At 50.7% G+C, this 22,894-nt stretch overlaps 1 protein-coding gene across 3 annotated transcripts in view; it reads left to right on the top strand.

Annotated features, from left to right (window-relative positions):
• asic1b (acid-sensing (proton-gated) ion channel 1b) overlaps positions 1-22,894 on the top strand; it is a 365,289-nt gene that overhangs the window by 327,214 nt on the left and 15,181 nt on the right. For 2 of the 3 annotated variants that reach the window (XM_055664316.1, XM_055664317.1), the window contains exons 5-6: positions 4,208-4,264; positions 15,981-16,134. In XM_055664316.1, the coding sequence (XP_055520291.1) occupies positions 4,208-4,264; positions 15,981-16,134 (211 nt within the window). The remainder of the gene's footprint in view (positions 1-4,207; positions 4,265-15,980; positions 16,135-22,894) is intronic. The other variant, XM_055664318.1, reaches the window with a different exon arrangement.

The following is a 22,894-nucleotide window of genomic DNA, read 5'->3' as shown; positions in this document are numbered from 1 at the left end:
GGGTGGGGGTGGTTCAGTGGAGGCACTGGTCCTGTCTCTCTCTCTCTCTCTCACTCACCCCTCTCTCCCGCCCGCCCTCCGTGGCAATGGCGGACCCATCTACCCGTCCCCCAGAGTGCAGGGCTGCAACCTCAACACAATATTCCACCACTCACCCGTCTGCAGTAACTCCCACTCACAGCCCGCTCGGAGGAGACTGGTGGTGCCCACCGTGACTAACACCAACTCCATCCCCCCTTGTGGCCCGGACCGGCGGTGGCGGCGACAGCAGCGGGCGGGCGGGCAGGTCGGGGACGGGCCGAGTGGCGGCTGAGCCGGAGTGGGCAGAGGGAGGGAGGGAGAGTCGTGTTGCAGGGTGGCCGAGCAGTTTGCGTGGAGTTTTGAGTAACACACACACACACTGCAAACCTGACAATGCAAGTCAACGGGATCTAAACCACAGCTAACAATGAATGACCTGTGGAGGAAGGAACTGCAGATGCTGTTTTTTATAGATGGAGAGAGTGACTTCTTCTTCCTGCGTGTGGCGTGCACAGCCTAAAGTTGTAGGACAACTTGTTCTATTTGATTGTGCACGCCAGGTTGATTGCATTCGTCGAAACAGGGCTGACCACGTGAAGGTTGCAATCACACAAAATGCCGGAGTAACTCAGCAGGTCAGGCAGCATCTCTGGAGAGAAGGAATGGGTGATGTTTTGAGGCCCAGCGCAAATTGAGGGAACAGCCCCTCATATTCTGTTTGGGTAGTTTACACCCCAGCGCTACATTCCTTCTATGTCCCACCCCCTCCCCGACATCAGTCTGAGGAAGGGTCTCGACCCGAAACATCGCCCATTCCTTCTCTCCAGAGACGCCGCCTCACCCGTTGAGTTACTCCAGCATTTTGTGTCTATCTTCGATTTTATCCAGCATCTGCAGTTCTTTCCCACACTCCCCACGCATCTCGTTCTCGCTGTGCTTGGGACTGGTACGTGGCTGCCGTGGGGGAGGCACGAGACGGGGCCGAAGACCGTGTCCTCTGCTCATTTTTGGACCAGTTAGCAGAGAGTCGCTGCCAAATTGTCTGCGCACAAAATGTTAGCCGAGCCACTTTGTTCAGGACCAGTGGCCACAACTGGCATCCGATGGCTCAGAGACGTCACTTGCAAGAACCCCACGTGCCTTATTCATGCCATTGATAACGTCTTGCTTAGCAGGGAATCCCAGCACCCACTGCCCCTTACATTCAAACTCAGCACCCACCCACCCACCCACTGCCCCTGCCAATTTGGGAATTGGAGTTTATATTTCTCGTTGGTGCCAACAGTTGTCCTGCCATGTTTAGTTTAGAGATACAGCGCGGAAACAGGCCCTTCGGCTCGCCGGGTCCGCGTTGACCAGCGATCCCCGCACACTAACACTATCCTACACACACTAGGGACAATTTTTTTTTAAACATTCATACCAAGCCAATTAAACTGCAAACCTGCACGTCTTTGGAGTGTGGGAGGAAACCGGAGCTCCCGGAGAAAACGCACGCAGGTCACGGGGAGAACGTGCACAAACTCCGTACAGACAGCGCCCGTAGTCAGGATGGAACCCGGGTCCCTGGCCTGATGCCCCTTGGCAGTGCTGTACCAGCTGTGCAACCTGGCAGAAGCTGGGGGGTCCCAGCAGGTCGCATGACTCGATCACAAGCGAGCACTGAGGCATCGTCAGCAAACGCAAGGTAAGTGCGAGTGTGCGTGGACGTCTGGTGTCCGGGGTAACGGTGAGGGGGGGCAGCCTGGGGAGCTCTGATGGGACTACAATCATGGACCAATCTTCCTGCGCTCCTCTTCCTCCCGATATGCCCAATGAGACACCGCTGGTGCCAGTGGAACATCCGACAGCTGCAAATGTAAAGCGCGGGCGGCCTAAATAAATGGGTCAGGCAGAAAGGCACGTGGAGGCCCAGATTCATCCAGCAATCAAACGGGGAGATGGCAGTTGTCCAGGAAGGAGGGTCATAGAGTGACACAGTGTGGAAACAGGCCCTTCAGCCCAACTTGCCCACACCGGCCAAAATTTCCCACGGGAGGTTGGTCTCGGAGGGGCGGATGTCCGCTCCTCGTCTGCGGAGCATCCTGGACAATGCAGCTCGCCCCCTCCGTAACACACTGGTCAACCTGAGGAGCTCCTTCAGCAACAGGCTGGTTCCACCAAGATGCAGCACAGAACGCCACAGGAGATCCTTCTTCCCTGTGGCTATCAAACTGGACAACTCCTCCCCCTTCTGTCGTGGGGTAGACTGAGACTGACCCCCCCCCCGCTGAGTTACTCCAGCACTGTGTGAAACGTCACCTATCCATTTTCTCCACAGATGCTGCCTGACCCGCTGAGTTACTCCAGCACTCTGTGAAACGTCACCTATCCATGTTCTCCACAGATGCTGCCTGACCCGCTGAGTTACTCCAGCACTCTGTGAAACGTCACCTATCCATGTTCTCCATAGATGCTGCCTGACCCGCTGAGTTACTCCAGCACTCTGTGAAACGTCACCTATCCATGTTCTCCATAGATGCTGCCTGACCCACTGAGTTACTCCAGCACTCTGTGAAACGTCACCTATCCATGTTCTCCACAGATGCTGCCTGACCCGCTGAGTTACTCCAGCACTCTGTGAAACGTCACCTATCCATGTTCTCCACAGATGCTGCCTGACCCGCTGAGTTACTCCAGCACTCTGTGAAACGTCACCTATCCATGTTCTCCACAGATGCTGCCTGACCCGCTGAGTTACTCCAGCACTCTGTGAAACGTCATCTATCCATGTTCTCCACAGATGCTGCCTGACCCGCTGAGTTACTCCAGCACCTTTGTGTAAACCAGCATCTGCCTTTCCCTCTTTCATATTTAGTTTAGTTTACTTTAGAGACGGCAGGGAAACAGGCCCTTCAGCCCGTCGAGTCCACACCGACCATCGATCATCTGTTCACACACTAGTTCTATGTTATCCCACATTCTCATCCACTCCTTACACAGTAGGGGGAATTTACAGACGGCCAATTGACCTACAAACCCGCACGTCTTTGGGATGTGGGAGGAAACCGGAGCACCCGGAGGAACCCCACGTGGAATGTAAAAACATCACACACACAGACACAGACACAGACAACACCCGAGGTCGGGATCGAACCAGGGTCAGTGGCGCTGTGAGGCAGTGGCTCTACGCACTGTGTGCCGCCCCTATGTGTCTCTGGAAATAGCACACTGTTGGTGTGTCTGCTTGTCTCCCTCCTCCTCTGCGGTGCATGCCATTCACACACTCCCCTCTGACAGGCTTTGTATGTTCTCTGACATTGTGAAACTCTTGCGTCTGTTTGCAGGTCACATTTTTGGTCTCTCCCGCATCTTTATGTCTCCCCGATCACAGCTCTTCAATATATTTGACAAGCATCTTCGGCAACCAACCCTCGCCTTCCCCTTTTCGCGGGAAAGAAGCCCCCCGTCCATTCCGCCCTTTTGGCCAATCGTGCCCTCGCTTCCAGCGTCGCCCTTATCAGTCTTCGTCTGCAACCTCTTCATTTGCTTTTCGTGGCACGGAGACTTGAGCTGTGCGCGGCAGTTGAGGAGCGGTGCCCCACACAGCGCCCGCTCTGGCTCGGCGACTTTGCTGCCGTTTTGCTTCCACTCCTCGAGGCGGTTTGGACAGCCGCGGCCTCGCTCGTGTCGAGGCCTTTCCCGCGCCCACGCCGAGGGGGGAAGAGAGCTCGCCAACGCATGGACACCGTTTACCTCCGTCGCTCTCTGCCATGTCTAGCCGTGCCTGTTTAGTTCTGCGTCTTTTCTCTAATTTGGGGCGTTCGTTCTCTCCCGGAGATCGGTGGATAATCACGTGCAGGTGCGGGAAAGGTCACATTGTATGTGCGGCGCGGTGCGCCACGGTCTAGTGGGGGGGGGGTAGTAAAGGACATGGATGTTGGGGGGAAGAGTGTGGCCATGGGGCTGGGGAGTGCAGGGGGCCACACAGTCTCTTCCTCCTCAAATCAAACAGAAGGCCACGGGCCGGCCACACTGGCGGGCTGTGAGTGACGTTCCTCCAAAGGCCACCTGCCAGACACTTGCAGAATGGGAGTCCTTCCTTGAATGGGGACATGCAGTGAACTGACTGATGTAAATGGCCTCGTAAGCAGGCAACTATTGACATGTACACGTCTTCTGACTGCAAGTTCTCTTTGTCGTTTAGGTGATGCCCCGTACTGCACTCCCGAACAGTACAGAGAGTGTGCTGACCCAGCCCTAGGTAAGCATCCTGCTTTTATCACCCATTGCAACATTCAATGATGGGCCACTTGGAGTTGGTTTTGTCTCACTGGGTCTGACCACACGAATTAAACTCCCCTTTAGAATCAGCTAGAACGGGAAAGATGTGCCAATTAGATGCTGGTCGCACTCAGATGGGGAGTTATTTCCTCGTTTCATTTATTATATATTATTCAATGACTCATCCTGTTGCCTCTGGTGAAGCAATGAAAGGCAATTCAACCTCAGCAGTCCACTGACCCTATTGGGCTGCTACGTAGGTGGTGTCTGCAATAAATGTTCCCTAGTGTGTAGGTATAGAACTGGTGTACGGGTGATCGATGGTCAGCATGGACTCGGCGGGCCGAAGGGCCTATTTCCACCATGCATCTGGAAACTAAACTAAACTAGATGAATAAGACGATGTACTTTTTAATGACCCTGCATATTTTGCCACTCGCGTGTTCATTCAGGCCCCCCGCCATGTGCTCCATTGTTTGGGCACAAATGGGCACGGCTGGCACTGTGCCAGTGACTCACTGGCCCCCAGCATGCCCGCTTCTGGTGCCAGCCCACACCGCTGCATGGCTTGCGGCCCCGCCATCTTTTAAAGCATTCTGTGCACCGGGATCATCGGACGCGTTGGCATTCAAAGGGGAAAGTGGGTGCCCGTGGCGGTGGGTGGCTGGGAAGAAGTGGCATGCCGCCTTTGTGCCGGGTTCAATGCCAATTTGCCAACGCAGATGAAGAAATCCAGGTCTTGCTCCACGCTTCACATCCTAATTTAGCTTTCATGTTTCCTGTTAAGCATTGGTTCGACCTGCGATCATTTTGACTGTGACAGGAAGGTTGCTTTGTGCACCCTCTGGTAAACCTTACCAGCTCTCCTCACCCACATGCCCGCCCTGCAACTTCAGTACTTCAGCTCCAAGCCGCCGAGTCCCCTTTGTTCAAAGCCAGATGTGGCCAGATGTTGATTTGAGTGCTGTATTGACTTGTTTTTCTTATTCCACGTTGTAAGGTTGCCCTGGACCGATCATTCGTGAGGTAGCATCAGCACAGGAGAGTAGGCCCCAACGCACAAGATGGAGGATGGCTGATGGAGGGGGGCAGGGTGGGTGGGGGGTTGGGAATTTTCCATGTGCCAACCAGTGTGAAGCTGAAGCTGCCCGGGCACCTTGGCCCTGTACCCGCGGATGTGTGGGCATCGGATGGCGTGCTGCCTCCATTAAGGGGTGAACGCAACACCGGCTGTGCCCACCAGGGTGGCATGGAGTCCCTGTGGCTGTAGGGCAGCCAGTGCCCACCAGGGTGGCAGAGGTACAATTGGGGTGGGCATGGTAGCAAATGCCTGGGCCAGACTGCAGGTGGGTACTGCAGGGGGTGGGGGCAAAGGCAATATTTCTGGCGTTGGGCCACTCATCAATACAATGCTCGGGAAGCTGAGCTCTGTGCCGTGCCAGTAAGCCTTGCCAATCCCCGGCAAGCGATCAGAGTGCGTGGTTCACTCTGAACGCTCGGCGCCCACTAGAGGAACCAAGTGGGAGCGCCGCGCCGCGCCACGATCTGGAGCTGCGTTCAGACAGCTGGGAGATGGCGGTGGGCTTGGCGGCTGCCCACTAACGCACGTTGAACTCGAAGGAATAAGAGTTCAAGGTGCAGATGCTCCGTGACATTCCCACGCACGGCAGCACTGTTCAACAGGCTGGCAGCAGTGGCAACACAGTACAGAGACTCTGCTCCACCCTACACTGGGTCCACAGACTGGCGCGTGCCAGCGGTCTTGGTGCACGCTGTCGCTTGCTTGGGCGTGAACACCGGGCTCCTCTGTGGAACATATAACACGTGTTTGTCCCAGAGCTACGCACCTACCATTCCCCATCCCGCGCGCGTGCCGGCGGGCAGCTTAAAGTGGCGCACAACGTATCCAGCGGGCATGGGTGCCATTCCGCACCCCGGGGCAGTCGTCAGCGCCCTCCTGCTGTCAGGAGCTGCACCTCCCGCTTTGCGACACCCAGCAGGCCAACCATCGCAATTCATTCTGGTCAGGATCTGCTCGGGAAGAATCGCTGCAAGCTGGCATGCATCCTGCGACGCAGTTTATGGTGTCGAGTTTAAACATTGTCAGTTGTGGCATTTAAAAAGTGTGGCAGTGGGACCAGTGGTGCAGTTGACTGCAGCACAGCAACTGCCAGAGGTGATGCAATGCAGCAATAAGGCCAAATCCTGTGATGGCAAGGACCACCAGCACTGCAACATTAAGATCTAATGCAGCAGCAAGGCGCAGCAGAATAGCAGGAAGGAGCAATGCAATGCAGCCTATGCAAATGCAGAAGCAATACTGGTGCAATGAGGTCTAATTTACATGCAGGAATAATTTATATGCAGATAGCATGCAGCTATCGCAAGGCATGCAATAGCTACGCAAAGGCAAAGAATTGCAAAGCATGCGCAGCAAGATTTTTTTTTAAAGTGCAGCTGATTGGTGCAATGCAGCTGTAACATGCAATGAGTTCAATGGGATGCAACAATGTGCAGCACAGTAGCAGAGTGCAACGAACAAGCAAAACCTGTACAATAAAGGCCTACTGATACCCGAATCGCATTAAAAACCCAGAATCAACATTGCAATGCAGCAGCAGGAATGTACAATGCAGCGGCAACAAGGGGCAGCACTGCACTGGCAAGGTGTAGCATGTGAACAAAATGCAATGCACCAAGCAAGACTCATGACTCGGGAACAATACACTTGCAGTATCAGCGTCAAACACAGCAGCAGCAAGGTGTGCTGTAATAATAATGGCAAAGTCGCTGCATGAGAAGGAACCATGCAGCTACAAGATGCAATGCAACAGCAGTGACAGTGCAAAACAGTAACAACCGTAAAAAATGCAACAAAAACGATGCAACGGAGTAAGCCAATGTATTAGAGCAATAGACTTGTGCAAGATAGATTAGAGTAATGAGACATTATAAGGGGTTCAAAGTGTTGCAACGGCTTAGCACAGCACCACACCAATGAAACGCAGCAGCATAAACCGCTAAATGGCAGTAGTAATCCGCAGGGTGCAATGCAAACGCAGGCATGCAATGTGACAGCAACAAAATGCAATGCACCATCAGGTGCAATGCAACAGTAACGAGTTACCATGCATCAGCAGAAAGATACAATGCAGCAACAGCAGCGGCAGCAAACTACAGCAACAGCACAGTGACTAAGCACAATGCGTAGGAAAAGCAATGTTGTAGCAGCAAGGTCCAATGCAATCACCGCAAAATGCAATGCAAGGTACGATGCAACAATTGCAAATTAAAGGCCAGCGGCAACAGCAAAATGCAGTGTAGTATCAATGTACCGTACTACAGCGGCAATTCACAGCTGCATGACCAAGGCATTGTACAGCAGCAAAATATGATGCAACAGCAAAATGCGTGAAAATGCACCAAAATTGCTGCAATGTGCAATACAGCAATAATGATTATGATGCAGCGGCACCAGACCGCAGTGCACGGTAGAGAACAGCTCTGAGCAACTGTGCAGCGGGACACAAGGTGCAGCGCAATACTAACACGATGCAGGGCAAAAGCAACAAGGTGCATGACTGCAGCACCAAGGGGCAGTGCAGCAGCAGAGTTTAATGTGGCCAGCGTGAACTGTGAAATATGGAAACTGCAGCACAGCAACACCGCAGCACAGCGTACAAAAACACTGGCCGCTAAAGCGCAGGATTGCGCCAAGCTTTCAAAATTCCAGTGGAAAGTAGAAGCCACAGTAAGCTGCATATTTTAATCATTTAACGAAATGCTCACTACAAACTCTGCAAGTCCACAACTAAATCCAGCAGCTTGCAATAACTTTTGCTGTGAATGGTGTGAATTATTTCCTTGAATGCTTGACTGTGTTCTTTCATTCCACCCCTCCACTCTATTCTCTCTCTTCCTCCTCACTTCCATCGATGCTCTCACCTCTTTCCCACAATTGCACGGGCATGCTTTCGAAACCTAGAAAATAGGTGCAGGAGGAGTCCATTCGGCCCTTCGAGCCAGCACTGCCATTCATTGTGATCATGGCTGATCTTCCCCAATCAATAACCCGTGCCTGCCTTCTCCCCATATCCCTTGATTCCACCAGCCCCTAGAGCTCTATCTAACTTGATTTTGGAGAGGGCATTGTATTTTGAGCTTAAAGGGCAAGGGGAAAATGTTACCTGCGTCGAGTTTAGAAATAACCATGAAAGACGGTGGCACAGCGTGTAGAGTTGCCGCCTTACAGCGCTCACACCGCCAGAGACCCGGGCTCGATCCCAACTAGTTTGCACGTTTCCCCCCGGGACCGTGTGGGTTTTCTCCGGGTGCTCTGGTTTCCTCCCACATTCTAAAGACGTGCAGGTATGTATAAAAACAATGTAAAAATTGCCCCTAGTGTGTAAGATAGTGTAAGTGTGCGGGGATCGCTAGTCGGCGCGGACCCGGTTGTCCGAGGGGACCTGTTTCCGCGCTGTGTCTCTAAAGTAAACCAAACTAAACGAAACAGTAGAAGAAAACCCCCTCCCCTGGGATCCAGAACATGCTCATTTAAACACCAAGGCAATTATCCCCTTGTGGATGCTTCACAGTCTCTCAGTTCCATTGACTGTCTCCCTGGAACAATGATCTAGGAAGGATCCATTCCTGCCCTCGAGTCTATTCCACCGTTCATAGTCATGGAGCTGTACAGATTAGAAACAGGCCCTTTGGCCCAACTCATCCAGTGAGATAGTCGCTGATCAGCTGAGCAACCTGCACAGTAAATAGCAGGATATACGCAGTGAGTGGTGGGGCTCTGGGTAGTGTTGTAGACCAGAGGGATCTATGAGGGCAGGTATATGCTCCTTGAAGGTGGAGTCGCAGATAGATCGGGTGGGTCAAAAATACTTGGCACATTGGCCTTCATCAGTCAGGGTATTGAGAATAGAAGTTGGGAGGTCACATTGCAGGTATATAAGGCGGTCACGGTGGTGCAGCGGTAGAGTTGCTGCCTCACAGCTAATGCAGCGCCGGAGACCCGGGTTCGATCCCGACTACGGGCGCTGGCTGTACAGGGTTTGTACATTCTCCCCGTGACCTGCGTGGGTTTTCTCCGAGATCTTCAGTTTCCTCCCACACTCCAAAGACGTACAGGTTTGTAGCTTAATTGGCTTGGTAAATGTAAAAATTGTCCCTAGTGTGTGTAGGATAGTGTTAGCGTGCAGGTATGACTGGTTGGCGCGGACCCGGTGGGCCGAAGGGCCTGTTTCCGTGCTATATCTCCAAACTAAAGATGTCGGTGAGAGCACATTTAGAATATTGGGAAGATGGAATATTTAGAATATCAGTTCTGGGCACCATGTTACAGGAAAGATGTTGTCAAGTTGGAAAGGGTTCAGAGAAGATTCACGATGATGTGTAGAAAGGAACTGCAGACGCTGGTTTAAACCGAAGACAGACACAAAGTGCTGGAGTAACTCAGCGGGACAGGCAGCATCTCTGGAGAGAAGCAATGGGTGACGTTTCGGGTCGAGACTATTCCTCCGTCTGATCATCTCCAGAGATGCTGCCTGTCCCGCTGAGTTACTCCAGCATTTTGTGTCTATCTTAGATTTATGAGGATGTTGCCAGGACTAGAGGGCTTGAGCTATGGAGGGAGGTTGAGCAGGCTGGGACTTTATTCCTTGGAGCACAGGAGGATGAGGGGTGATCTTATAAAGGTGTATAAAATCATGAGAGGAATAGATTGGGTAGAAGGTAGAGTCTCTTGCCAATGGTAGTGGAATTGAGGACCAGAGGACAGGTTGAAATTGAAGGGGGTAGGATTTAATAAGAACCTGATGGGGAACCTTTTCACACAAAGGGTGGTGGGTGTATGGGAAAAGCTGCCAGAGGAGTTAGATGAGGCTGGGACTATTGCAACCCCTGACACCCATTCTAATCAAGAATCTATCTACCTCTGCCTTAAAAATATCCACTGACTTGGCCTCCACAGCTCTCTGTGGCAAAGAATTCCACAGATTCATCACCCTCTGACTAAAGAAGTTCCTCTCCACCTCCTTTCTAAAAGAGCGTCCTTTAATTCTGAGGCTGTGCCCTCTGGTCCTAGACTCTCCCACCAGTGGAAACATCCTCTCCACATCCATACCATGTAAATAAATCAAACAGCAGGATTCATTCCCATCCTCTCTCATCCCTTCTCTCCATGTCTCTTCCTCCCTCAGCCTTCGTCTCTCCCTTTCACCTCTTTGTTTGTCACTCATTGCTGTTCTTCCACAAAGTTACACATGACAACCTGTTGGGTTTTTTTTAAAATCCCTGACCTCTGCAACCAGTGTGTCCATGTTGAGCTGCAGAGGGCTGGTAATGCCCGATAGATGGGTGCTTGGCTTGTGAGTAGCTCACTCCCTCTCTCCCTCTGCTGGCCTGTGCAGTTACAAATGCACTGGAGCTGAGAGGCCTCCGAAACAGATGAACCGTTGCAACATTGAGTTGCCCATTCTGGCTGGCACAAGCATGGTGGGCTGATACTAAGAGCGAATGTATGTATGTAGGTGGTTGATTGCATGCCCATTATTACTATCAGTGGCAGCTTTCACGTTGCATTTGGATGCACATGCAGGCACATCGTAGCCTGGCACTTCTGCCTCTCACAGAGTGATACAGTGTGGAAACAGGCCCTTCAGCCCATCTTGTCCACCACACCTCCCAACATGCCCCATCTACACCAGTCCCACCTGCCTGTGTTTGTCCCACATCCCTCTAAAACTATGCTATCCATGTACCTGTCGAAATGTTTCTTAAACGTTGTGATAGTCCCAGCCTCCACTACCTCCTCTGGCAGCTCGTTCCATACACCCACCACCCTTTGTGTGGAAAAGTTACCCCTCAGATTCCTGTTAAATCTTTTCCCCTTCACCTTGAACCTATGTCCTCTGGTTTTTGATTCCCCTACTCTGGGCAAGAGACTCTGTGCATCTACCCGATCTTTTGATCAGCCATGATCACATTGAATGGTGGTGCTGGCTCGAAGGGCCAAATGGCCTCTACTCCTGCATCTATTGTCCATTGTCTGTTCCCCTCATGTTTTTGTACATCTCTATAAGATCACCCCTCATCCCCTTGCGCTCCAAGGAATAGAGGCCCAGCCTACTCAACCTCTCCCTGTAGCTCACACCCTCGAGTCCTGGCAACATCCTCATAAATCTCCTCTGCATTCTCCTTAAACGCCAGTTGTCACTTCCCCCCCCTGACCAACCCACAATGTGCTCCAGACTACAATGGCCATTTCGGTCACACACACAGAGTGATCCTGGCAGCTTTTGCCTTTGTGCTGCTCTTTGCAACCAGCTATCTTTTAGCTGGAAGCAACATAAATGATCTTACCTTGCCGATCAATTAGGATTGCAATTCGGTCACGGAACATAAAATGGCTCCATGTCAGTCTGACATTACTGTGTGTGTGTGTGTCAGAACAGTGACTGGCGATAAATGGAGCCAAATTGTGCTCCTGATGTGGGGGTGAGTTTAGTTTTGCCTGACAAGGCTCATCGCTTATTGCGCCATCTCATTTATCTTGTAGCTGCCGTCATTATAACGGCTCGTTTAAACCCCCTCCCTCCCCCCCCCAAGACCAATATGTTGTGACTTATTCCCTGTTTCGATGCGAGACAACAACACAAAATTCCCAACTATTCTTCAGAACAGGGAAAAGGCTGGGCTTGATTTCAGCTTAGGTAGACGCAACATGCTGGAGTAACTCAGCGGGGGAGGCAGCGTCTCTGGAGAGAAGGAATGGGCGATGTTTCGGGTCGAGACCCTTCTTCAGACTGATGTCAGGGGAAGGGGGGGGCGGGGCAGAGATAGAATGTAGTCGGAGACAGTTAGACTGGTGGGAGAACTGGGAAGGGGAAGAGGATGGAGAGAGGGAAAGCAAGGGTTATCTGAAGTTAGAGAAGTCAATGTTCATACAGCTGGGGTGTAAACTACCCAAGCGAAATATGAGGTGCTGTTCCTCCAATTTGCACTGGGCCTCACTCTGACAATGGAGGAGGCCCAGGATAGAAAGGTCAGTGTGGGGATGGGAGGGGGGGTTAGAGTGTTGGGCCGCCAGGAGATCAGGTAGGTTAAGGCGGACTGAGCGCAGGTGTTCAGCGAAACGATCGCCGAGCCTGCGCTTGGTCTCACCGATGTAGAGTAGTTGACACCTGGAACAGCGGATACAGTAGATGAGGTTGGGGGAGGTGCAAGTGAACCTCTGCCTCACCTGGAAAGACTGCTTGGGTCCTTGGACGGAGTCGAGAGGGGAGGTAAAGGGACAGGTGTTGCATCTCCTACGGTTGCAGGGGAAAGTACCCGGGGAGGGGGTGGTTTGGGTGGGAAGGGACGAGTTGACCAAGGAGTTTCGGAGGGAGCGGTCTCTGCAGGAAAGCAGAAAGGGGAGGAGATGGGAAGATGTGGCCAGTGGTGGGATCCCGTGACTTCAGCCTCCCGCTTTGTACCCCAGTCTCACGCTGGTACGTCCAGCCCAATGCTGAGCTCAAGTCATGCCATTGGTGATCAGAGACCTATGCAAGGCTGGGATCCAGCGGTTGACAGTGGTCCCGAATTGTCAATGACAGCACAAAGCACTTCCCTGATCATTCAACAGTGTCTTTTTTCTAATTAGGCCCAGGTCAAGAAAATAATTAAAGCCTTAATTTACATCAACACTTTTTTTGAAAACTTCCACTAATTCTCTTCATTGGGGAAATTAAAGCTTCAGTGACAAATTCATCCTTGTGATATTATGCTTATTAATTCCCTTGTTTTGCATTAATAGGAATTACAGGTAACTCTGGTGAAACTTTCATTCCTCGCTGATGAATGAATGAATGAATGAATGAATGATACTTTATTATTACAGGTGATGAGTCACAGTGATATTCGTTGTTTAGTACACTGTCTAGTATGCAAAGAGTCGCTATGTAAAGGGCACCGACAAAGTCACAAAGGATTTCATTTTACACAAACCATTTTTAACTTCAACAGGACCAGTGATCAACATTATGGTCTATCTCCCTGTTACATTCAGACCGCACAGGCTGACGGATATGGGATGCCACTGTATAGCCGCCGCAGTTGCAAATTCCCTTCCACCCCGCATTTTCGTCGAACCGAATTGCAAATGGCTGACTGAATCTTGAGTCGCTCGCGTCCGACGGAAGATTTCTGCAGTTTCTGCTTTCAAAACGATACATTTTGAGCATTCGAATGTCGCTTGGCAAACCTTGCTTTCCGCGGCGTGCATCTCCCCACGTGTAAACCACCGTGATCTTGTGAACAGACGAGGTGCTCCCAGAGAGCAGGGCTCCCGTTGAAGCCAGGTGCTCGGAATTTCTTCCCGGGTTAAAGCAACATCTCGTGCTCCCCCGCGCGCCTCCGTTGCTCGACGTGGCGAAACGCGAGGCACAGCCGCCCTGATCCAAACCTAACAGAAACAGCCAATTACTGCCGGTATAGTTTTTTTGCAGTTATGAAATGAAGCAGGAACTGCAATGTTGCCAAATGATATTTCATGTTTTACAACTCTCCCCTTTATTCTAAGACTGAGTGGCCCCTGGTTCTGGACTCGCCCAACATTGGGAACATTTTTCCATCATCTAGCTTGTCCAGTCCTTTTATAATTTTATATGTTTCTACAAGATCCGCCCCTCATTCTTCTAAACTCCAGTGAATACAAACCTAGTCTTTTCAATCTTTCCTCATATGACAGTCCCGCCATCCCAGGGATCAATCTGGTGAACCTACGCTGCACTGCCTCAATCACAAGGTTGTCCTTCCCCAAATTAGGAGACCAAAACTGTACACAATACTCCAGGTGTGGTCTCACCAGGGCCCTGTACAACTGCAGAACGGGTCGAAGCATTTGTTGAGGGAATGGACAAACTTTATTTCGGGTCGGGGCACTTCTTCAGACTTGAGTGTGGACTGTTTTGTAGAACTGTGGAAAAGGCAGACACAAACAATGGTGTTGCTGGCTCTAAGGGCCGAATGGTCTCCTGCACCTATTTGCTATTACGAAGGTGCAGTATTGGTCGTGAAGCCCATTGTGTCCAACAGGTTACTTTCAAGGTTTATCATTCTGTATCTAAATAACTCAACAAAGCCCCATAACACTTGAAATGCTGACCCAGTATTGTGTTGTTTCATTTGCATTATTAATGTAATGAATAGAATGGTTACTCTGCAGAGTATGTCTAAATATTAACATATATTTATTTTACAAGGGACCTGGATGGTGCACGGAATTTCAATATTGACCATTTGCCTTTGATAGTTCAGGTTAAACCCCGCCTAAACGACAAATGTGATATTTGTTTACATCGAGATTATAGGGGAAAAAATGGCCGTGCCCTTGGAAAGGGAAGCGGGCAAAATATTCCCAATCTCAGACATTTCACTTGTGAGGGAGAGGCAAGGAAGTTCTCTGCAGAAGTGCTCAGAAGTTAACACAAGCTAAAGACAGACTGAAGGGAGGTGACAGATTTAATCCAGGCAAGATTGACACCATGACAACGGAGTCAAAGTTCACAATAAAAGAGGCGTAAGAATGGAAGCTTATTCGACACAAGATTCACCAGAATAGGCCAGGAAGAGGTCATAGGGAGCGTTTCTGGAAGGAGATGAAATATTATGTGGATCAATCCTCCTGGCACCAAGTGTACACTCATAGTTTGAACCTCCAGAGGTTAATCAACCTCCCCCACGTCCCACCTCCACCCACTAAAGTTCCCCTCTTGACAGTTTAATGCTCAGCCCCCACCACCCCCAGCTGATCAATAAATTACTTTTCGACTCGAATCAACCTCGTTCCTCTGCTCTGCATCCGATGCGCATGTCTCAGTTTGCTACTGCAAGCAAAATGCCCCATATCCTTAAATCTGGAATTATAAGGCCTCCTCAAAAGATTGATGGGTGTCACAGAGTCACAGAATGATACAGTGTGGAAACAGGCCCTTCGGCCCAACATGCCGACACCGGACCAACATGTCCCAGCTACACTAGTCCCACCTGCCTGTGTTTGGTCCATATCCCTCCAAACCTGTCCTATCCATGAACCTGTCTAACTGTCTCTTAAATGTTGGGACAGTCCCAGCCTCAACTACCTCCTCTGGCAGCTTGTTCCATACACCCACCACCCTTTGTGTGAAAAAGTTACCCCTCAGAAAGTAGCGGACTGGGTCTAAAAATATTGGTTGCCAGGAGACAAAGAGGGCCCACTTGATATAGGGGGCCCACTTCATCAGGGGCCCACTTGATATAGGGGGCCCACTTCATCAGGGGCCCACTTGCCATCAGGCAAGCTGACACCCTGGCCGGTCCGCCATTGCCCTCAGATTCCTATTAAATCTTTTCCACTTCACCTTAAACCTATGTCCTCTGGTCCTCGATTCCCCTACTCTGGGCACGAGACTGTGCGTCTGTCTACCCGATCTATTCCTCTCATGTTATTGTACACCTCTGTAAGATCCCCCCTCATGTGGTTAGAATGAGGACAGGGTTGATGAACGACACCGTCCTTGACTATTTGTTCTCTCACTAACTGTAAGCAGGGGATGTTGTCGAAACGCATTAGCACCCGCGCCCCACAAATCCACCCCCCCCCCCCCCCCCCTTGCAGAGAGCAACACACCCTTGCCAATACACCTGTGTCGCTGCTATTTGAACAGGGTTCTTGGTGGAGAAGGACAGTCTGTTTTGCACATGTGAGACGCCGTGCAACATGACGCGCTACGGTAAGGAGCTGTCCATGGTTAAAATTCCCAGCAAGGCTTCGGCCAAATACTTGGCCAAAAAGTACAACAAGTCGGAAGATTACATAGGGTGAGTACCTCTACTGCTTTTGTGCTTGTATCACGGTGTTGGCATGGTCTTTGTCACGGGGTGGCGGGGCGGGCCGGGCCGGGTCTCGCATCACACGTGACTCAGCCCTGTTCTCAAGTGCACCTTTGGCCCAGCTGGTGTTGCTTCTCCCTGTCTGAGGTCCTTGTTGCCGATAATGTCCCCAATCTCCCTGTACGGTTCACATTGTCCTCCCCGGGAGACACTCTCCCAGGACCATTCTCGAGCTTCCGCAGCTTGGCCTCGTCCCATCCATCCTGCAGGCTATACTCCAATTGCTCACTATCTCTTCACCCCCAGAATAGATCACCTAATCAAGTCAAGTCAAGTCAAGTCATTATTTGTCACATACACATACGAGATGTGCAGAAATGAAAGTGGCCTCGAACAAACAAAACAACCATCAAATTCTAAACACAAGGCACATATATTTTCGTAATAAATGCCTGTACATTAGTCTCTGGTCACCACCTTACAGTCCTCAACTGGGAAGAACCACCTTCTCAACCTGTGTTCTCAAGCATGGCAACGGAGGCGTTTGCCTGACCGCAGCGGGGGAACAGGGGGGGGGGGTCTCTCATGATTTTATTTGAGTTGCCCTCTAATGTTTATAGTTCCTAATAGTGAAGTTCCCATAGTACCCAAACCCATCTCCAGAGCCTTCTTTCAGAGCAATTCCCACCGTCCTGTCCGGACTTGTTTCCACCGCTGCTGCGTAGAAGCACACTCAGAGACACCTGGCCCTGAGGTGGTAAAGGCGCTGCCTTGCCTTACTCACCAGTGCTGAGGCGTGTGATGACCATGTCATATCCTCAGGGATGTGGACTCCCAGATATTTAAAACAGTTCACCCGATCCACAGGATCCCCATTTATACTCAATGGGGCGACGTCCTCGGGTCGAGACCCTTCTTCAGACTGACCGCCTGGCCGCCATTACTGGATGAATCCCACAGCTACAGCCTCAGCACTCCTCTCCAACCTTCTCCACATCTACTCAACCCTAAAAAATGACCTGTTCTCTCCTCCACCATGCTACATGCCTGCCACCTGTCTTCTCCGCCCCCTCCCCCCGGCCCATCACCACTACCCAGGATAGACACAAGAGTAACTCAGCGGGACAGGCAACATCTCTGCAGCGAAGGATTGGGTGACGTTTCGGGTCACGACTACCCCCCTTGCTCATACCTTTGTGATGTATTTCCTTCAGCGTTTCCAAGTCCCCCTGGTCTTCTCTACAGCGCAACTTGTCAAGTTATCACGCAACTTGACAAACTCCATTTCCTGCGAAATTGCCTGTATCTTCTACCATGTTAGGCCCCACTTGCCTGCCTTACCACATGCCCTCCACCTTGGTCACCAATCCCTCCACCACTTTATGTGTGGGAAGGAACTGCAGATGCTGGTCTAAACCGAAGATAGCCCCAAAAAGCTGGAGTAGCTGGAGCCACTTTGCCCGGTCCCACTAGCTCCTCCATTTCCCACCCGTTTTAACCTTCCACCCCAATCCTGCCTTCATCCTTAGTAAATGTCATCTCTCCAGCCCTTGCCACATCTCCCCGCTGGTACCCTACCCCACCTAGACGTCAGAGACTGGCTATCCCCTTTCAAAACCCCATCTGCCCAGAACCTGGCATTCAGATCTCAAAGCTGCTTCCAAGCCCCTTGCAATGTCCAGTCCACCCTATTAATGGAGCAACTTCAATCAAAGCCCTTCATCATTGGGGATGAGTTGACGTCTTGACAAGCATGGTGATGGGGTTGGAATAAACAAAGACCATGCTTCTTAATGTGCTTTATAAAGTAAACTTTATTGATAAGAGACCACACGCTAATGATTTGGATTTTCTAGATGTTAAAATGAGCTCCACTGAATGGGTTGTATACACCAGGGTTTAACTGTGACCGATTGTCTCCAGTTTATGTATGCCTGATATACTCCTGGCTTCTGTCTATGCTTTACGATCCCTGCTGAACCACAATAACTTGAATGGGTCTATTGTCTAATTTGTATACCCTATCTCATAAATGGCAAAGCCTCCAGAACCTTCGCCTCATGGGGCAGCCTTTCTCTATTGAGGAATGTGGCCAATTAAAGATTCCATTGCAACATCTTTTTGGTGCTCGGAGTGATGTACAATGCTTCTACTCGTTTTTAACGCAGCCCGCTAGCAATTATGTAACGCCTCGGATGGAGTATGCCCCCACGAAGCTCGATACTATGAAATAAATTTTGATGGGGAGCCGCAGAGGAAAACATTACGGCAGATGGCCAAGAGGCTGGTCAATGAAATAGGTTTTACATTGCTTGGAAGAGGTGGAGAAGCAGGGAGATTTAGGGAGTTCCAGACGTCAGGCTTGGTGAGCTGAAGAGATTGTCACCGGGGTGGGGTGGGTGCAGCTAACTTCAGGGATGCCTGAGAGGCAGACTTGGACATCTTTGCGACTAATGCAGGTTCATAAGATAGGAGCAGAACTAGGCCACTCGGCCCATCAAGTCAGATTCAGATACAGATTCAAATTTATTGTCATTGTGCAGTGTATAAGTACAGAGACAACGAAATGCAGTTAGCATCTCACCCAGAAGTGGGAACACAGAATAATGGAACAGCAATATATATATATATATATATATATATACATACAGTAGCAGTAGTGCAATATTTGGGGAGGGGGAGATCAGTCAGGGGGGGGAAGGAGTGACTGGCATTCACCAAGGTGCAGAGTTAAGTAGGGTAACTGCCGCAGGGAGGAAGCTGTTCCTGAACCTGCTGGTCCGGCAACGGAGAGACCTGTAGCGCCGCCCAGATGGGAGGAGGGTAAACAGTCCACTTCGCGATTGGTGCTAATGGCCATTAACATTTAGTAAAGCACTTCAGTGAAGGATCACAGAATGAAGGGTCGTTTTGTTGATAGGTGGGAGTGTGCGGCTATTAGGGGCTGAATATTCAACACTGAAAATATGACCATTGAACATAGAATAGTTCAGCACAGTAACAGGTCCATTGGCCCACATCATCTGTGCCAAACATGATGCGAAAACCAATTCCGATATGGTCATAAGTGATTGGAGCAGAATTAGGCCATTCGGCCCATCACGTCTACTCTGCCATTCAATCTCCCTCCTAACCCCATTCTCCTGCCTTCTCCCCACAGTTTAAGAATAAGGAGTAAGCCATTTAGAACAGAGAGGAGGAAACACTTTTTCTCACGGAGAGTGGTGAGTCTGTGGAATGCTCTGTCTCAGAGGGCTATGGAGGCAGGTTCTCTGGATACTTTCAAGAGAGAGCTGGATAGGGCTCTTAAAGATATCAGTGTCAGGGGATATGGGGAGAAGGCAGGAACGGGGTACTGATTGGGGATGATCAGCCATGATCACATTGAATGGCGGTGCTGGCTTGAAGGGCCAAATGACCTACTCCTGCACCTATTGTCTATTGTATATAACCCCTGACACCCGTACTAATCAAGAATCTGTCTATATCTGTCTTAAAAATATCCACTGACTTGGCCTCCACAATGAATTCCACAGATTCACCACCCTTTACACTCAGGTTACAGCGACAGGGAGACATGGAGAGATTTAGAAACAAAGTGAGAGTCTGATCATTTACTAACATCCAACAGCAGCAAACATAATATGTATTTATGGACCCACCATCATTTGCGGAAACTATCCTGAGGCAAAGCAAATCGAAGGTGCTTGCTGCCGGCAACAAAGCCAAAACAAGGGTGGGTCAGAACAAGCCAAGCCCATGAAACAACTTGAGGGGCTGACAGCCAGCAAAGCTATAGCCTCAGGCTTAGCCAACTGTCAAACCTGTCAAGGGCTTTGAATGCTCTGAATACATCTGATGTTCAGAAACATTTCAAAGATATAAGATTAATTAATCTGTGAAAGCAATGAAAAAAATCTTTTAACGATGAACAAGCAACGTGGGGCGGCACGGTGGCGCAGCGGTAGAGTTGCTGCCTCACAGCGCCAGAGACCCGGGTTCCATCCTGACTACGGGCGCTGTCTGTACGGGGTTTATACATTCTCCCGTGTGGGTTTTCTCCGGGGTTTCCTCCCACACTCCAAGACGTACGTGCAGGTTTGTAGGTTAATTGGCTTCAGTAAAAAAAAATTGTAACATGTCCCTAGTGAGTAGGATAGTGTTAGTGTGCGGCGGATCGCTGGTCGGCACGGACTCGGTGGGCTGAAGGGCCTCTTTCCGCGCTGTATCTCTAAACTAAACTATAGATTAAAAACATTGATCCAATGTAATCATACAAAAGCATATAAATTGACAGATACTTGTCATTCAGCCTTGTAACTTTTCTTCTTCATGCACGGTGGCGCAGCGGTAGAGCTGCTGCCTCACAGCGCCAGAGACCCGGTTTCCATCCCGACCACGGGTGCTGTCTGCACGGAGTTTGTACGTTCTCCCCGTGACCCACGTGGGTTTCCTCCAGGTGCTCCGGTCTCCTCTCACGTCCCATTGACGTGCGGGTTTGTAGGTTAATCGGCCCTCTGTAAACTGTCTCTAGTGTGAAGGGAGTGGATGAGAAATGGCGATAACACAGAACTAGTGTGATCGGTGACCAGCGCGGACCGGCGTTGGCTGAAGGGCCTGTTTCCAAGCTGTATCTCTAAACTAACACTAAACTCTAAACAACTGAATGGGTTCGCTGTTCCAGCATCAGGTTTCATGTAGAACAGGTTCATTGGGATAGTTCCCCAGGGTAACTCACAGAGAATTAGAGGCAGTTTATGCCAACTTTGGTGTGCCGCTGGGAAATTGCCAGCAGAACATGGAACATAGAACAGGACCAGGCCCTTTGGCCCATAAAATCCATGCCAAACATGATGCCAAGTTAAACTGATCTCTCCCTGCACATGGTCCACGTCCCCTCCATCTCCTGCATATCCATGTGCCTACCTGAAAGGCCACTATCATATCTGCTTCCAACATGACCACCATTGCAGTCCTGAACTTGGACTGTAGCATCTTGTAAAGCAGTGCAGGAGACAGAATAAACGGTGCTCGTATATTAGTCAATGATCATTATCCTATACAGTTGGCAAGCAATTGGTCGCCCCAACACGGAGGGCACGACTGTGGGCTACGGGAGCCAAGATCGCCCTGTCAAGGGAGGGCTCGGGACCCCCGACTGCGGGAGAACAAAGAAAGCAAGAGATTGAAGAGACTTTTTCGCCTTCCGTCACAGTGAGGAATGTGGAGGAGTCACTGTGGTGGATGTGGATGTTCCTGTTAAAATGTGTTTTGTTGCTTTTAATTTGTATGGCTGACCTGGCAAATGAAATTCCTCGTATGTTGCAAAACATACTTGGCTAATAAAGTCTGATTATGTTGTATTGTATTCCTGTAGCGCACACAGTGGGGGGGGCGGTTGTCAGTGAGCCTGGCTCAGGCTGTGCAACGTGGTTGAGAGGGAGGAGCAGCAGCGGCCATGTTGGTGGAGACCGAGGGGCATCTGCCCTGGGGGATCCACCATCTTGCCCACAGCCGGCAGAGACTGTCGAGGGTCCAGAGATGTGTGCAATCAGAGTGGGAGCAGGCTCGGGCTGCATTGGGCTGCAGTCTGAGGAACCAAGATAGTACATCTCACACCACCATGCACTCCACTCAGCGTGGTCCAAATCCTTTAATTTGGAGGCAGCAGGGTGCAATGGCTGTTGAGGGGACCCTGGTCCTTATTCGCCTGCAGCAAAGACCAGGGCTGTGTTGAGCTCAGAGCCCCCTGCCCGCTCACCAAATGCGCAATCTTGCCTGCCGGTGGAGGAGGAGGAGGACGCAGGAAGAGCTGAGATGAGGGGTGCCAGGCTTGGCAGCAACTCATTGTGGCAGGCCATCATTAGTTTGAAGAAGGGTCTCGACCCGAAACGGAGTCTGAAGAAGGGTCGGGACCTGAAATTCCTTCTCTCCAGAGCTGCTGCCTGAGTTGCTCCAGCATGTTGCGTCGAATTCCATTTAAACCAGCATCTGCACTTCTTTCCTACACATCGTTTGTTTAGTTTACTTTAGAGATACAGTGCCGACCAGCGATACCCGCGCACTAGCATTATCCTACACACTAGAGGCAATTTACCATTTTTTTAATCAAAGCCAATTAATCTACAAACCCGCACATCTTTGGAGCATTGGAGGAAACCCACGCGGGTCACGGGGAGAACGTGCAAACTCTGTACAGACAGCACCCATAGTCGGGATTGAACCCGGGTCTCCAGCGCTGTGAGGCAGCAGCTCTACCGCTGTGCCACCGTGCCGGCCCCTAGTGTGTGCTTCTCCAGCAGATGTGTTGGTGCTCGGAAGCTCATGTGTAGCAGCCCAACCCGTGGGTTTCTGTTTCCTCAGCGCTTGTACTTCATGTTCCTTGTGAAACGATCACATTTTTAAGCAAAGTGCAAGCACAGTACGTCGCTTTTGGCAGATGCAGGAGTTTTTATTGCTCTTCCTCAACCTTGCCATGGTATCTCTCCTTGGTGCAGACCGATCCACTTCTCACCCGAGAGCTGTCTAACTTATTCACACCAGCAAAGGTGACCATACCTCATCTGACCCCCTCATTTCTCTTGGGGGTATTGTGGATGGCCGTCAGCTCGCGAGGAGCTCATCCGCCCTTTGACGGGGCTTGTTTTTGGGTCCTGCTTGGGGGTCCACAGCCCCCTCTCCTCACCTGGAAAACCAGGTGGAGGAGACGGTTTAGTCGCCGACTATCCGACCATGGAGCGGGTAGCAC

The sequence above is a fragment of the Leucoraja erinacea genome, chromosome 40, assembly GCF_028641065.1.
Source record: "Leucoraja erinacea ecotype New England chromosome 40, Leri_hhj_1, whole genome shotgun sequence".
NCBI lineage: Eukaryota > Metazoa > Chordata > Chondrichthyes > Rajiformes > Rajidae > Leucoraja > Leucoraja erinaceus.
This window is presented reverse-complemented; position numbering and strand designations above follow the sequence as displayed.